Source organism: Mus caroli, unplaced genomic scaffold (assembly GCF_978045245.1).
Source record: "Mus caroli unplaced genomic scaffold, Mus_caroli_1 scaffold_8, whole genome shotgun sequence".
Lineage (NCBI taxonomy): Eukaryota > Metazoa > Chordata > Mammalia > Rodentia > Muridae > Mus > Mus caroli.
Window position 1 is genome coordinate 99,050,971 of NW_028227263.1, and position 18,354 is coordinate 99,069,324.

At 38.5% G+C, this 18,354-nt stretch overlaps 1 protein-coding gene across 1 annotated transcript; it reads left to right on the forward strand.

Annotated features, from left to right (window-relative positions):
• The first annotated feature begins 270 nt into the window (after window positions 1–270).
• LOC110288778 (mas-related G protein-coupled receptor member B4) lies at window positions 271–1,329 on the forward strand. The gene has a single exon (XM_021155033.1). The coding sequence runs from the start codon at window positions 364–366 to the stop codon at window positions 1,327–1,329; it is 966 nt and encodes a 321-aa protein (XP_021010692.1). The 5' UTR covers window positions 271–363.
• Window positions 1,330–18,354: the final 17,025 nt, after the last annotated feature.

Genomic DNA, 18,354 nt, shown 5'->3' on the forward strand with positions numbered 1-18,354 from the left:
TGTGCTAACAGCTTCCATTTTCCTACACCTAAGAAAAAGTCTCAGCCCTAGAACAGAAAGAATGTGGGTTTAAGAGTTCTGTCTCTTCATAACATAACCTGAAATGCTTAGCAACTGTAGTGGAACCATCAACTACCCCATATCATATAGGTCTGCAGATAGACCAAATAATATAAACTGGATTTAAAAGAAGTTTCTTGTGCTTCTGAAAGGTTGGTAAATTACTGAATCTCTGTGATCCTGATTCCCTCTCTTTATGGACCTGTGCCAGATATTCCTACATAGTCACATGGTCTGGACTGAGACTATCATGTGTTCATATCTCGATTTCTTTGCAGGAATGCCAGTAGAAAATTCCTAAGCATGGGTACAAACACCCTGGCCTGGAACATTAACAACACTGCTGAAAATGGAAGTCACACTGAAATGTTCTCCTGTATTACCAAGTTCAACACCCTGAATTTTCTTACTGTCATCATGACTGTGGTTGGCCTGGCAGGAAACGGCATAGTGCTATGGCTTCTAGCCTTCCACCTGCAGAGGAATGCCTTCTCTGTCTATGTCCTCAACCTGGCTGGTGCTGATTTCTTGTACCTTTGCACTCAACTTGTGCATTCCCTGGAGTGTGTCCTTCAGTTAGATAACAACTCCTTTTATATTCTCCACATTGTATCAATGTTTGCTTACCTTGCAGGTTTGTGTATGATTGCAGCCATCAGTGCTGAACGCTGCCTATCTGTTATGTGGCCTATCTGGTATCACTGCCAAAGACCAAGACACGCATCAGCCATCATGTGTTTTCTGCTCTGGGTTTCTTCTCTACTGTTGAGCCTTCTGGTAGGGCTAGGCTGTGGTTTTCTGTTCAGTTATTCTGAATATTATTTCTGTAATACTTTGAACTTTATCACTGCTGCATTCATATTAGGGTTATCTGTGGTTCTTTCTGTATCCAGCCTGGCCCTGTTGGTGAAGATTGTGTGGGGGTCACACAGGATTCCTGTGACCAGGTTCTTTGTGACCATTGCTCTCACAGTGGTGGTCTTCATATACTTTGGTATGCCCTTTGGTATCTGCTGGTTCCTCTTATCAAGGATTATGGAGTTTCATAGCATTTTCTCTTACAGTGTTTATGAAATAATAGAATTCCTGTCCTGTGTTAACAGCTGTGCCAATCCCATCATTTACTTCCTTGTTGGTTCCATTAGACAACACAGGTTGCAATGGCAGTCTCTGAAGCTACTTCTTCAGAGAGCCATGCAGGACACTCCTGAGGAAGAGAGTGGAGAGAGGGGTCCTTCACAAAGGTCTGGGGAACTGGAAACAGTTTAGTACAGTAGTTGAGTGAGTCCCTGGTCAAACATAGTTTCTGTGAGAGTCAATTTTGCATTTATCTATATAAGCAATTTTCACAATTTTGTTTAATCAGTAGAGAATATAGTAATTTTATAGAAATTAGGAGAAATGAGCTTGTTACACAGAAACTGACTGCAGCACCATCAAGCTGCCTTATGTGGGCCTCACTGCATAACCCTTGTGATGTAACCCTTGTAATCATTTGGGGCCAGAACAGTTCCTACTGTGAACAAATTCCTCCCTCAGAACAAGGATCAAGGTAGTACAAGAAATGTCCTAATTTCTTTGGTCATTAAACTTGATAAAGATTAAATGAATAGTATATTTTAAAGAAATGTCCCTATTTTTTTTACAAGCTGATTTCTAAATTTTAGTAGAAACTCATGGAAATACCCACAATTCCAGTTCCTTCAATATTTATACTTTAGAATATCTGCATAATTTAAAAATGTTTCTTATGTAAATAGCTTAGTAAATAAATATGCATCTTTATGACTTTCTATTCTAAACCTCCATTCACCCATTTGAGTTTTCAACTTCAAGTATCTGCCATTTTTGCCCACTAAAAGAATAGGGACAAGTTTTATACACAAATATCTAAGCACTCTCAAAGGTAGAGGGAGTCTGTCTTTAGTTTCTCTCTTTTACAGTACTTTGGTCAAAATGTCATGGTCATGTCTTTCATCCTCTCCTTTTGACTTTGTCTTGATTCTATTTCTAGAACTATCTAATCCATAATGAAAAAAATTTAGTGGGTGTCATTGAAATTATTTTCTCTTGGATTTTATCCAACATTACAAATGTACACTATTATGGAGTGTGTAGCATCCATAACTTGAATTGTGCATGTTTATATATTTTCTTTATGATATAAATTGTTTAAAATAGAACAACATTGCTATCGTCTTCCCTTTCCTCCCCTTAGATCATCCCAGTCACAATCCCTTAAACTCTTTCTGTGTCTTGACTCCTAAGTTTATCACTTCTTTGTTTTTCATTTTCCCTATTATATACACATGCATATATATACTATATATATGTAAATACATATCTATGTAAATAGATATGTAAATACATATATATGTAAATATATGTAAATACATATATGTAATATATATGTAAATACATATATGTAAAAACACATTTATATGTAAATACATATGTGTATTTACATATATATAGTATATATATGTGTGTGTATATAATAGGAAAATACATATATATGTGTGTGTGTGTGTGTGTGTATGTATGTGTGTATACATGCTAAGTCTATTTTCATTGTTTGTGTATATTTCAAGGTTGAACATTCTGCATTTGACAGCCAAAAGGGGCCCTTATTCCTGGGAGAGGCTAATTCTCTTTTTCTCACTAGTCATGGGTTGCCTGTAGTTTTTTATCTAGGGAAGAAACAATGTAAAAATTTTCTCCTTTTACATTGACATTGCAATTAATATTACTATTGCCCCATCTTGTTTACACAGCCACTCTTAGGAAAGACAGTTCCACAGCCAACTTTCTGGTATTCTGTTTCTTACAATTTTTCTGCAACACTTCCATGATGTTCCTTGAGTCCATAGATACAGGACTTGTGATGACAATATGCTCACTGGGCTGGGATACCCTCAGTCTGTTAATCTCTGTATTGTGTCCATTTGCAGTTTCATGAGAAGGTCTCCTTTAGCTATACAGAGAAGGTTCTTTAGTGAGTGTTGGTAGCTACACTTAACTATGGTATACGAATTAGATTTAGAATATAGTAAGGAATAATGCTGGTCTAACAAAGTGGCAGTAATAGATTCTTTGCAAAAGATTCTATCCCTGGGAAGCTGCCTAGAATTCTAGTACTAGACATGATTTCCCTCCTGTTGACTGAGCTTTAAATCCAGTTAGAGAGCTGTTGGTAGCCACTGACATGTGACCTTGTTTATATCTTCATGAATATCTTGACATTCTTGTAATTATCATGATTCATGGGTATTTAAGCTTGGTAGGATGGATTTACTGCTTCCTCCCCTTGGCAGCCTGCATAGAATCTTCTGGAACAATGGAAGCCGGATTGCAAGAAAGTGGTCATATCAAAACTGAAATATCTCAGTCTTTTGTCCTAAATGTGAGGTGTTCATCAATGGGGTCCACCTTCAACTGAGGGTTACTTCTATAATCTATATTGCTTTGATAATCATAGAGAGTGCTCTGGCTAATCATTCAAAGAGAGATTTCTCATGCCTGGTTCTTGTGAAGATTATTGTCAGACTGAGTGGCTTCACTTTCTTTAATATATATGTATGTGAATATATGTATGTATGCATGTATAATATTTATTATTCTATTTCCCATTTCATACTATCTTTATCCTGCTATTCCTTCCCAATCCCCCAACATATGGTTCTTTCATATTTTTCTGGTGTGGTACATGTTACATATGTACATCTGAGGATTTAGACCTAGGAACTTTGGATAAGAGAGACCAGGTACCATTTATCTTTCTGGAGAGACTCCATTTGCAATGAAATTGAGGAAAGCAATTGATAAGTGGTTGTTCGTGAAACCAAAACACTTCTTCACAGCTAAGAAACAATCAGCCAAGTAAAGAAGAAACAATCAGAATGGGAGATAACCTCTACCAGTTTTGCATCTGACAGAGGATTAGTACTCAGAACATATAAAGAATTCCAAAAACAAAGAGCACAGAACCAAATTACCATTTGAGAAATGGGTCTGGCAAGTAAACATGGAGTTGCCAGGAGAATAAAAGAAAATTGTGAATAAAATCTTGAAAACTCATTTATCACCCTTAGGAATAGGAAAAAATGCAAACTAAAACAACTTTGACATTTCATGTCACCCAGGACAGCATCCCTGAAATCAACAAAACAACTGATAACAAATTCTGTCAAGGTGGCAGAGAAAGCTGATCCCCCCTTTCACTCTGCATGGATAGCCACTCTGGAAAACAGGATGGAGAATCTTCAAAGGACTAAAACTCTATCTGTCATATGACTCAGCTATACTACACACTGTCATATAACAAAAGAATTGTACATTCTATTCCATAGATACTTGTTCACTAGTGTTCATTGCTGTCTTTTTCACAATAGATGTGAAGTAGGCACAATTCAAATGCCTTCAACTGATGACTGGAAAATGAACATGTGGTACATATACAATTGAATAACATTCAGCTGTAAGAAAGAATGAAATCAGGAAGTTTGCAGGTAAATCTAGAAAATATATATTGAGTGAGATGCCACTCTCTATAAAATAATATTTCAATCTTAAATGCTGCTGTATTTGATAATTTTAAGTGTAACTAAAAATAATATGTGCACATTAAACAAATTCATATTTCTGAAAATTTGCTTGAATAAATGTAACTACTTGGCCAGCTCTGGGTCACCTTGGGCATGAACACAGGGAATGGTCCCACAGTCCCCAGAAGACTCACCTCGGGATCTTAGGATCACTGGTGAGTGGAACACAACATCTGTTCCAAACCAGTTATGACTGGACTGTGACAGCAGGAGCAAGGACACAGGAACCATGTGTGACCAGTGGCTCAGTTTCCTTGTGATCAGTGCTGGTATATATTCGATTCAAACACACCAGACAGCTCCCCAGTCCCCAGAAGAGACACCACTTCCAGGCACAGTAACAAGCCCAGGATCTTAGGATTCCAGGATCGCAGGATAACAGGAGCTTAGTCAGACCAGGATCTCAGAGTCTCAAAGGAAGCTTGACTGCCAAGAACTCTGACACACCCAGAATCTCAGGTTCACAGGAGCCTGGAATCACAGGATCACAGAGAAAGATTGACTCTGAGGAGTCCTGAATTAAACAGAACTATAGGAAGTACAGGCTCCAATCAGATATATTGAGGGCAGCAAGCATTTGAGATAATCAGATGGCTGGAGGCAAGCATAAGAAGAGAAGCAACAGAAACAAAGGTGGCATGGCATCATCAGAACCAAACTCTATCACCATAGGAAGTCCTGGATACACCATCACAGCAGAAAAGCTAGATATGGATCTAAAGTCACTTCTCATGATGATGATGAAGTATATAAGAAGGAAATAAATAATACCCTTAAAAAATACAGAAAAACACCGGTAAACAGCCAGAAGCCTTTAAAGAGGAAACACAAAAATTTCTTAAATTGTTACAGAAAAACACTACCAAACAGGTGAAAGAATTGAACAATACCATCCAGGATCTGCAAATGAAAGTAGAAACAGTAAAGAAATCACAAAGAGAGAACTGTGGAGATAGAAACCCTAGGAAAGAAATCAGGAACCATAGATATGAGCATCAGAAACAGAATACAAGAGATGGAAGAGAGAATCTCTGGTGCAGAAGATTCCATAGAAAACATGAACACAACAATCAAAGAAATGAAAAATGCAAAAAGATCCTAACTCAAAACATCCAGGAAATCCAGGATAATAGGAGTAGATGAGAATGAAGATTTTCAACTTAAAGGGCCAGTGAATATCTTCAACAAAATTACGGAAGAAAACTTCCCTAACCTAAAGAAAAGGTTGCCCATGAACATATAAGAAGCCTACAGAACTCAAAATAGACTGGACCAGAAAAGAAATTCATACCAACACATATTAATCAGAACAACAAATGCACTAAATAAAGAATATATGGAAATCCATCAATGCAATCCACTATATAAACAATTTCAAAGACAAAAACCACATGATCATTTCCGTAGATTGTGATAAAGCATTTGACATAATCCAACACCCATTCATGATAAAAGTATTCAAAAGATCAGAAATTCAGGGCCTGTACTTAAACATAATAAAAAGCCATATACAGCAAACCAGTAGCCAACATCAAGCTAAATGGAGAGAAACTTGAAACAATCCCACTAAAATCAGGGACTAGGTAAGTCTTCCCACTTTCTCCCTACCTATTCAATATAGTACTTGAAGTCCTAGCCAGAGCAATTAAACAACAAAAGGAGATCAAGGAGATACATATTGGAAAGGAAGAAGTCAAAATATCACTATTTGTAGATGATTTTATATATATGTATACACACACACAGACACACAGACACACAGACACACAGACACACAGACACACACACACACACACACACACACGTGTGTTTGGCCCTAAATATTCCACCAGAGAACTTCCAAACCTGATAAATAGCTTCAGTGCAGCAGCTGGATATAATATTTACTCATACAAATCATTAGCCTTTCTCTACACAAAGGATTAATGGGCTGAGAAAGAAACTTGGGAAACAACACACATTACAATAGTCACAAATAATATAAAATAGCTTGGTGTGACTCTAGCTAAGGAAGCAAAAAAATCTGTTTGATATGAACTTCAAGTCTCCGAAGATAAAAATCAAAGATCTCAGAAGATGCAAAGATCTCCCATGCTCATGGATTGGCAGGATTAATATAGTAAAAATGGCTCACTTGTCAAAAGCAATCTACAGATTCAGTGCCATCTCCATCAAAATTCCAAGTCAATTCTTCACAGAGTTAGAAAGGTCAATGTGCAAATTCATCTTGAATAACAAAAAAACCTAGGATAGCAAAAAACTATTCTCAACAATAAAAGAACCTCTGGTAGAATCACCATACCTGACCTCAAACTGTACTACAGATCAATTGTAATAAAAACTGCATGGTACTGATATAGTGACAGACAGGTAGATCAATGGAATAGAATTGAAAACCGAGAAATGAACCCACACTCCTAATGGCCACTTGATATTTGACAAGAGAGCTAAAACCACCCAGTGGAAAAAAAGACAGCATTTTAAACAAAAGGTTTTGGCTCAACTGCTTTTTAAAATATAGAAGAATGCAAACTGATCCATCATTATCTCCTGTACAAATCTCAAGTCTAAGTGGATCAAGAAACTCCATATAAAACCAGAAACACTGAAAATTATAGAGGAGAAAGTGGAGAAACCCTCGAAGATATGGGCACAAGGGAAAAATTCCTGAACAGAACAGTAATGGCTTGTGCTGTAAGATCAAGAATCAACAAATGGGACCTCATAAAATTTCAAAGCTTCTGTAACCAAAAGACACGGTGAATAAGACAAAAAGGCCACCAACAGGTTGGGAAAGGATCTTTACTAAACCTAAATCTGATAGGCGACTAATATCCAAAATATACAAAGAATTCAAAAAGCTGGACTCCAGAATATCAAATAATCCTTTTAAAAATGGGGTACAGAGCTAAACAAAGAATTCTCAACTGAAGAATACCAAATGGCTGAGAAACACCTGAAAAAAATGTTCAACATCCTTAATCATCAGGGAAATGCAAATCAAAACAACCCTAAGATTCCACCTCACACCAGTCAGAATGGTTAAGATAAAAAAATCAGGTGACAGCAGTTGCTGGTGAGGATCTGGAGAAAGAGGAATACTTCTCCATTGCTGGTTGGGTTGCAAGCTTGTACAACCACTTTGGAAATCAGTCTGGTGGTTCCTCCGAAAAGTGGACATAGTACTACCAGAGGACCCAGCAATACCTCTCCTGGGCATATATTCAGAAGATGTTCCAAGACACATGCTTCAATATGTTCATAGCAGTTTTATTTATAATAACCAGAAGCTGGAAAGAACTCATATGTCCATTAACAGAAGAATGGATACAGAAAAGGTGGTACTTTTACACAATGTAGTACTACTCAGCTATTAAAAACAATGAATATATGAAATTCTTAGGCAAATGGATGTATCCGGAGGATCTCATCCTGAGTGAGGTAACCCAATCACAAAAGAACACACATTATATGCACTCACTGATAAATGGATATTAGCCCCAAAACTTAGAATACCCAAGATACAATTTGCAAACAAGTGAAACTCATGAAAAGGAAGATATCCAAAGTGTGGATACCTTGTTCCTTCTTAGAATGGAATACAAAATACCCATGGAAATATTACAGAGACAAAGTTCGGGGCAGAGCCTGAAGGAACAAACATCCAGGGACTGCCCCACTTTGGGATCCACCCCATAAACAACTACTAAACCGAGATACTAGGTAGATGCCAACAAGAGCCTTCTGACGGGAGCCTGATATAGCTGTATCCTGTGATGCTTTGCCAGTCCCTGAAGTGGATGCTCATAGTCATTCATTGAAGGAGCATAAGGTCGTCAATGAAGGAGCCAAAGAAATCCCCAGGTAGCTGAAGGGTACTGTAGTCCCATAGAAGGGACATCTTTATGAACTAACCAGTATCTCCAGAGCTCCTTGGAACTATACCACCAATCAAAGAAAAAACATGATGGAACTTGTGGCTCTAGCTATACATGTAGCAGAGGATATCATAGTTGATTATCCATGGGAGGAGAGGCCCTTGGTCCTGTGAGCGCTCTATAACTCAGTATAGGGGAATGCCAGGACCAGGGTTGGGAGTGGGTGTGTTGGGGGCAGGGGGAGAGGAGAGGGAATAGAGGATTTTCAGAAGGGAAACTAGGAAAGGGGATAACATTTGAAATGTAAATAAAGAAAACATGTAATTTTAAAAAAAGGGGGGAAATATGTAACGACTTAACTCCAAACCCAATCCAGATTTAAAATACTTCCTTTCTTCTATGAATTCTTACTCTTCCTCCATTCATATTTCTGTCTTGGAAGTCAGTAAGGTTCATTATTGTGCCTCAATGTAAAATTGAAAGTACAAACTAAAATAATATATCCTCTACCATTTTTTCTCCATTTACCAAGAACTACTTCTTTAGGGAAAATTCCTGAATGTAATGCACTATTACCACATAAAGAGGTTATCTTTTAAATTATTTTTTATCTCATCTTACATATACTTCATATTTTTATCATTTTCCCAATTTTTCTTACCAGAAAATTTAGTAACCTCCAATGTATCATATAGTTTCTCTGCATATATTAACTCTTTAAAATATATTCCATATTTGAGTGAGATTTCATGTAGTCTGTCTATACATGATGATGCTTTAAAACACATTCTATATGTAATTGAGGTTATATAATAATTCTCCTTACATTGTTATTACTTCCAGTTAAGTTAAATGCTAACTCCATTTAAATTCCATTTACACACACACACACACACACACACATAAACACACACACGCACACTCAGACATGCGCGCACACACACACACACACACACACACACACGGAAGTAATATATCAGGAAGTAATAGCTTCTAATACAGATTTCAAAAGGCCTATAGTATTAGGCTTGACTTTCCCAAATGCCATTCTCCACCTTGCCCTCTCATTGAACTTGTAATTTGAAACAATTTTACATTATGAAATGTGCATGGCATTTTAGGATAAACGGCAGAATGTTAAGGTCTGAGTATCAAAAATCTTCCTAGGCACATGTTTTAAATGTTTATTGTCCAGATAGTTATTCTATTTTGAGACATTATACAAATATTAGGACCTAAGTCCATCCATATTGTAAACAAGGACAAGAATTCCTCTTTTACCAGTTGAGGAATAACATGCTAGGTGTGATTATCAAAATTTCAAAATCCACTTCTCCACTGTTGCATGACTAACTCTTCCATGTACTGAATGCTGAAATTAATGCTCCTATAAACAAACAATGCTGTATTTTTATTTGTGGTAGAAGTGTCTTTTTCATATTTTGACCTATTTTTCTTTTTCTTATTATTTTTTAATTGGTTATTTTATTTTACATTTGAAATATTATCTCCCTTCTCAGTTTCCCCTCCACAAACCCTTTATATTCCCTTCCTTCCCGCTGCTTCTATGAGGGTGCTCCTCTACCCACTCACCTACTCCCACCTCACTGTAGGCAGCCACACACCCAAAAGATGGCGCTGACCTTCGGTACACCGGTGCCGTAAACAATGCCCAAATCTGGCGCCAACCCCTCCCGAGCGGGTGTTACATATCAAAGTGCCGACAGACTGATAAATCCCAGGGGTGGATATAAGCAGTCCTCCCGGGGTTTCCTGAGTTCCCCGTAGCATGGAGGTGTTCCTGAAATAAAGAAAGGCTGTTGAGAAGAATCCGACCATGTTGCGTTTTTTCTTGCTGGACGGGGAACGGAGGATATCATGGATTCAGAACTCTTCAGCTGAGGAACAGCATACAGGTAAGTCTCCCAAAATTGATCCCCAGGTTAAAGGGGGATAAAAAAGGAAAAGAAAAGGGAGGAAAAATAAAAGGAATCAGTGCTAAAGAAAAGGAAATAGTGAAGAAAAGGAAAAGGAAAGGAAAGGAAAGAAAAAACAAAGGAAAGGAAAAACAAAGGAAAGGAATGAAAGAAGGGAAGGAAAGAAAGGATTGAGATGATAAGGCTCCCGGCTTTGGGACAAGTTAAGGTTCCCAGCTTTGGGACAAGTGTGTCACCCCACAAAAGATTAGTATAAGAAAAGATTATCTAAAGACATTAAATGATTTTCAAAATCATTTCAATGTGAAAATGGTATGGCCCAGATCCTGTTATTTCGAGATCCAGGGGAGCTGTTTGTGTTTTTCCACAAAGTCAAAAACACCTGATTTGGGTACCAGAGAGGCTGACATGAAAATTGCTCCCCCCGACAGAGATATAGATTATAATAGTTCCTGGAAGGACATGTTTGTTAGCAGAGTGTTGGCATGGTATACTGCTGTGGTTGTGAAGCTTCTCACCTTTGTGCCTATAGTAGATTTTGAAATGTTTGCCACCTATGCCCATTAGGTGCCCCTTGTATGAAGTTGTATAAGCTAATTTCTCTCAGTCTCTTGAACAGATTCACCTCTTATCTGAGTAGGATATTGGTCAGCTAAAGCGGAGCAGTTGTCCAGAAAGCTGCTCCTCCAGATTGCCAAACTCAACAGCACTCGACTGGACCCCATCACCTTGGGGGACTTCACCTCCTGGATCACCAATGCCTTCTCATATTTTTAGGAGTGGGCGGGAATGTTGGCCTGGGGAGCAGTGGTCCTCCTGGGTTGTGTCTTTTGTGTCTGGCTGTTGTGTCGTTTCAAACGAGAGCACACTCAGTATAAGGCAGTGATATACCAAGCATTGATGGCGCATCTCCCAATGTTTGGCTGGCCTCTTTAAAAAAATTAAGAGTTCGCCCTAGGTCATCTGGCAGTTGTAGTCACACAGATCCATGGTATCCAGTGACAGACAACTTTCCTTATGCACAGACCAACATAAGATACGGGGCCCAGTGGCGATAGGGTAACCCTAGGACGGGTAAGGCTGTGACATGAAAGGATCGACCTAAGACAGGAGCCGTGGCCGATGGACAGACTTGCCCAGACCTAGTCCAGCTTCATATTATTAAACAAAAAAGGGGGATATGTAGGCAGCCACACGCCCAAAAGATGGCGCCGACCTCTGGTACACAATGCCATTGCACAGGCGCCAGCCCGAATCTGGCACCAGCCCCTCCCGAGCGGGTGTTACATATCAAAGTGCCAACAGACTGACAAATCCCAGGAGGACACGTAGCTCTCCCCAGTGCTGGGGTGGATATAAGCAGTCCTCCCGGGATTTCTGGAGTTCCCTGTAGCATGGAGGTGTTCCTGAAATAAAGAAAGGCTGTTGAGAAGAATCCAACCGTGTTGCGTTTTTTTCTTGCTGGACAAGGTGAGTGGAACACCTCACTGCTATAGCATTCCCTTATGTTGGGTCATCAAGCCTCCACCAGACCAAGGGACTCATTCTCCATTAATTCCAGATAAGGCAATCCTCTGCTACATATTCAGCTGGAACCATGGGATCCTCCATGTGTACAATTTGGTTGGTGGATTAGTCCCTGGGAGCTCTGGGTGGGGGGTTCTGGTTGGTTAATATTGTTATTCTACTTATAGGGTTTCAGTCCCCTTGCGTTCCTTATGTCCTACCACTAACTCCTCCACTGGGGACCCCAGGCCATCTAATGGTTGGCTGCGTACATCCAAATCTGTATTGGTCAGGCTCTGACATTTTATTTTAATCTAATATATCCACAATGGGCATATGGTAACACTATAAATTTTAAGTTTGTTTGGCATGGTTTTGGTTTTGGTTTCTGGTTCTTTGGGTTTTTGTTTTGGGGATTTTATTGTTGCTGTTTCATTGTTGTTCTTGTTCTTGTTTTGCTGAAATGCATTATAATTCACTACATTTTAATTATCATAAAAGAGAAGGATTATTATGGCTTATGGCTTGAGGACTCAGTCTATGACTAAAGGTCACTATGCTCCTATATGTGATGAAATAGAGGTATGAGTGTATGGAAGGAGATTTCCTCTCACATCATAGAAGACAAAACAAAATGTGACAGAAAAAGTCCAGACATATACATAAAAAAACAAAAACATTTTGAACTGTATCTGAGAGCAGATATATTGCTCCATCCCCCATCATCCAACCCACACCCAGAGACAGATTGATTCCCCAGGAGTTCTGACACACCCAGGCTCACAGGTGAGTCCCCCAACCTAGCCCCAAATACCTGGACTTACTGGGATCCTAGTGGCCAAGAGGACACAGGACTGTCTGCCATGCCAGAGACACACCTTCCTTCATTTCAAATAAGTCCAGGGAGCACATCCTGTGCTCCAGCTATCCTCCCCACAACTTGCATGCTCAGAGTTTTCTGACACAACTATATTCACAGATTAGACTCATAAGACCTCCTCTCATACCTAGAGACAGACTGACATAAGGAAGCCCAACAAAAGAAGGCCCACATGAGGGACAAGGTCCAGTTAGAGACAGCAAGGCCAATTAACACCACAGATAACCACATGGTAAGAGGCAAGCACAAGAACATAAGCAATAGAAAGGAATTTTACTTGGCAACATCACAACTAAGATCTCCCACCACACCAAGCCCTGGATACTTTAACAAAACTGAAAAACAAGATTCAGTTCCAAATTCCTCAGTCATGAAGATGGTAGAGGACCTTAAAGAGGACATGAATAACTTAAAGAAATATAGGAGAACATGTGTAAACATGTAGAAGCCCTTAAAGAGGAAACATTAATTCCTTCAAGAAATACAGGAAAGCACAATCAAAGAGGTGAAGTAATTGAACAAAACCTTCCAGGATCTAAAACTGGAAATAAAAACAATAAAGAAATCACAAAAGGAGACAGCTATGGAGGCAGAGAACTGTTGAAAGAGACCAGGAGTCATAGATTCTAGAATCACCAACAGAATACAAGAGATAGAAGAGATAATCGCAGGCATAAAGGATACCATAGAAGACATTGACACAACAGTCAAAGAAATTACAAAGCTTGTAGACTCAAGCATCCAAGAAAATTAGGAAATAATGAAAAAAAAAAACAAACCTAAGTATAGAAGGTATAGAAGAGAGTGTAGAGTCTGAAATCAAAGTGCCAGTAAATTAGTTCAATAGAATCATAAAAGAAAACTTCCCTAATCTACACAAAGAAATGCCTATAAATGAACAAAATGCCTACAGAACACCAAATAGATTGGACCAGAAAAGAAATTCCTCACATCATATAATAATTAATACACCAAATACACAGAACAAAGAAAGAATATTAAAAGAGATAAGGATAAAAGTTAAGATGTAAATGCAGACCTATCAGAATTACACAAGACTTCTCAACAGAGACTATAAAAGTCATAGGATCTTGGAAAGATGTTATACAGACCCCAGGAGAACACAAAAGCTAATCCAGGCTACTAAGCCAACAGAACTCTCAATTACCATAGATGGAGAAACCAAGATATTCAACGACAAATCCATATTTGAACAATATATTTCTACTAAATCAGCTGTACAAAAGATAATAGGAGGAAAATTCCATCACAAGGAGAGAAACTGTACCAAAGGAAAAACAAAAGCTTAAATTTCTCACGACCAAACCAAAGAAGAGAACCACACAAACATAATCCTACCTCTAACAACAAAAATTACAGGAAGCAACAATCATTGGTCCTTAATATCTCTCAAAATCAATGGGCTCAATTCCCAAATATAAAGATATAGGCTAACAGTCTGGATAAGTAAACAGGACCCAGCATTTTGCTGGAAAAGGGAAACATACCTCATTAACAAAGACAGAACTAACTACCTCAGAGTAAAAGGCTGGAAAAAAATTTCCAAATGAATGGTCCCCCCAAAAACGTTGGAATACTCATTGTAATATCCAATGAAATATACTTTCAACCAAATGTTATCAAGAATATATGGGGAAAGATACTTCATTCTCTTGAATGGAAAAATCCACCAAGATGAACTCTCAATTCTGAACATCTGTGCTCCAAATGCAAGGGCACCCACATTAATAAAAGAAACTTTACTAAAGCACAAAACACACATTGAACCTCATAAAATAATAGTGGGAGACTTCCACAGACCACTCTCCTCAATGAACATATCAAGGGAACAGAAACTCAAGAGAGACACAGTGAAACTAACAGAAATTATGAACCAAATAGATACAACAAATATCTACACCCTAAAACAAAGGAATATACATCTTCTCAGCACCTCATGGTACCTTCTTCAAAATTGATCATATAATCACTCACAAAACAGGCCTCAACTGATACAAGAAATTGAAATAAACCCATGAAACCTATCAGACCACCACGGACTAAGGCTGGTCTTTAATAGGAACAAAAACAACAGAACACCCACATACCCATGGAAAGTAAGCAACACTCTACTCAATGATAACTTGGTAAAGGAGGAAATAAAGAAAGAAATTAAAGACAGTATTTGCAGGGAAATATTTGGAAGCCCTCAAAGATCAGTAATGGTTAGATAGAGAGCAGACAGAAAGACTCCAGTGGGAAACTAGGGGCTAATATTGAGCCTGTTCTTAACAATACAATAATGACAGTTCTTGAGTGATTGAGTTGCAGCCCCTTCAATTTCAGATAAGAACATGGCATGTGATTGTCTCTAAGCAAACAGGACAAATAGTACAGAAGTAAATTAAATATGCATGGCAGAGCCTTACAGGGTTTCAAATTTCATGATTAAGATACATTTATACTTCAATCTAAAAGCATAAATCCAAGCAGTGAAGTAGAAGACACAGAACAAGTCCTTGTTTTTCTTCCTGTTTTTTATTAAAGCCAAAGTGTACAAGTTTATGATTCTAAGGGAGCTCTTTATGGATCCACTTACCACATCCCCTCTGTGCCTGGTAGGATGCAGATGCTCTCTTCTGCTTTGATGAGAGCTCTAGAATCTGTTGCTATGGCCACCTATGAAGGGTGCACAAGCACCCTAAACTCCATTTTGTGGTTTAGATGTAAACCTAGCCTTTAATGACAGATCCATCTCTCTAGCCCTGTTATGTACTTTTAAGTGATACCTAACATCTATTTTCAACCTCACTACATTGCTTCTTTTCTCTTTTCACTTCTGAAGTTCCTTTGTTCCTAATTTTGTTATCCCCATTTTTGACCATCATCAGAATATTGATTGGGGAAATCTCTGGCACCTTCCCTCATCCTCCTCTAACCAATATACAGAAATGATGTGACAAAAGGGCTGATCAAAAAAGGTGAACCTGATGCCAACTTTGTACGGTTCTATACTCTGTAAGACCAGGGGGTTTATCACCCATCCTTCGTGCCTTCAGAAATGGTACTTCTTACCTTACAGTCTCTTTGGAGAATTCAAAGATTTAATATAGGGTAAACTCTAAAAACCATGACATATTTGACTGACATATATGCTTCTTTTCTTCTCGTTGAAATATGCCTATACAAGTTCTACATTATTTATAACTTTCATCATCAGAAAAGTCTAGAGATCTCTCTAGTTATTGGTAGGATTAATATAGTAAAAATGGCTCTCTTGCCAAAAGCAATCTACAGATTCAGTGTAATCCCTGTCAAAATTCCTACTCAATTCTTCACAGAGTTAGAAAGGGCAATTTGCAAATTCTTTGGGAAAGTAAAAAAAAAAAAAACTTAGGATAGCAAAAATTATTCTCAACAGAAAAAGAAATTTTGGTGGAATAATCATTCCTAAAGATGTTGTCTCAATCAAACCTCTCTCCTTACGAAGGGATGCAGAGGAAGAGGCAGAAAGATTGTAAGAGTCATACATAACAGAGGGTATCAATGTGCCCTTCTAGAAATAACAGGACTGATGCACATCTAAACTCAGAGATATGGCAGCCCGAACAGTGCTTATGTAGGTCTGCAATAGATGCGGTCCTAGAGCTGAGAGAAAAGGTAGAAGAAATCTTCACTCTCCCTTCTATTCCCAGAAGATGCTCCAACATGTAATAAGCACACATGCTCCACTGTGTTCATAGAAGCCTCATTTAAACTAGCCTGAAGCTGGAAAGAATGCCGATTTCCTTCAACAGAGGAATGGATACAGAAAATGTGGTACATTTACACAATGAAGTACCACTCAGCTATTAAAAATGATGAATTCATGGAGTTCTTAGGCAAATAGATGGAACTAGAAAATATCATACTGAGTGAGGTAACCCAATCTCAAAAGAATGCATATGATGTATACTCACTGATAAGAGGATATTGTCCCAGAAGTTCAAAATACCCAAGATACAATTCACAGACCACATGAAGCTCAAGAAGAAGAAAGACCACAATGTGAATACTTCAGTTCTTCTTAGAAAGGTGATCAAATTATGCATTGAAGGAGATACAGACACAAAGTTTAGGGCAGAAAAGAAGGAAGACCATTCAGTGACTATCCCATCTGGGGATCCATCTCATATACAGTTACCAAACCCAGACACTATTGTGAATGCCAACAAGTGCTTGCTGACAAAAGCCTGATATAGCTGTGCCCTGAGAGGCTCTACCAGTGCCTGACAAATGCATAAGTGGATGCTGCTCATATCCATCTACTGGATGTGGAGCAACAGGCTCCAAAATGGAGGGGCTAGAGAAAGGCCACAAGGAGATGAAGTGGTTTATAGCCCCATAGGAGGAATAACAATATGAATCAAACAGTAACCCCAGAGTTCTCAGGGACTAAATGACCAACCAAAAGGTACAAATGAAGGGACCCATCTCTCCAGCCAAATATGTAGCAGAGGATGGCCTTGTGGGACATCAATGAGAGGAGCTTGGACTTATGAAGGCTCGATACCCCAGTGGAGGCAAATGTCAGGATATGGAAGCAGGAGTGGGTGGGTTAGTAAGCAGGGGAGAGGGGATAGGATGGGGGGGCAATTCAGAGATGAAATGAAGAAAGGGGATAAAATTTGCAAAGTAAATAACGAAAACAACTAATAAAAAAGAGAAAAAAGATCAACTAAAGGTGTGACTCTAACTAAGGAAGTGAAAGATCTGTATGATAAAAACTTCAAGTATCTGAAGAAAGAAATTAAAGAAGATCTCAGAAGATGGAAAGGTCTCCCATGATCATGGATTGGCAGGATCAACATTGTAAAAATGGTTATCTTGCCAAAAACAATCTACAGATTCAATGCAATCCCCATCAAAATTCCAACTCAATTCTTCATTGAATTAGAAAGGCCAATCTACAAATTCATCTGGAATAACAAAAAACCTAGGATAGAAAAACTCTTCTCAAGGATAAAATAACCTCTGGTGGAATCACCATGCCTGACCTAAAGCTGTACTACAGAGCAATTGTGATAAAAACTGCATGGTACTGGTATAGTGACAGACAAGTAGACCAATAGAATAGAATTGAAGACCCAGAAATGAACCCACACACCTATGGTCACTTGATCTTCGACAAGGGAGCTAAAAAGATCCAGTGGAAAAAAGAGAGTATTTGCAACAAATGGTGCTGGCACAACTGGCAGTTATCATGTAGAAGAATGTGAATTGATCCATTCCTTGCTCCTTGAACTAATGTCAAATCTAAGTGGATCAAGGAACTCCACATAAAACCACAGACACTGAAACTTATAGAGGACAAAGTAGGGAAAAGCCTGGAAGATATGGGAACAGGAGGAAAATTCCTGAATAGAATAGCAATGGCTTGTGCTGTAAGATCAAGAATTGACAAATGTGACAATACAAAACTGCAAAGGTTCTTTAAGGCAAAAGACACC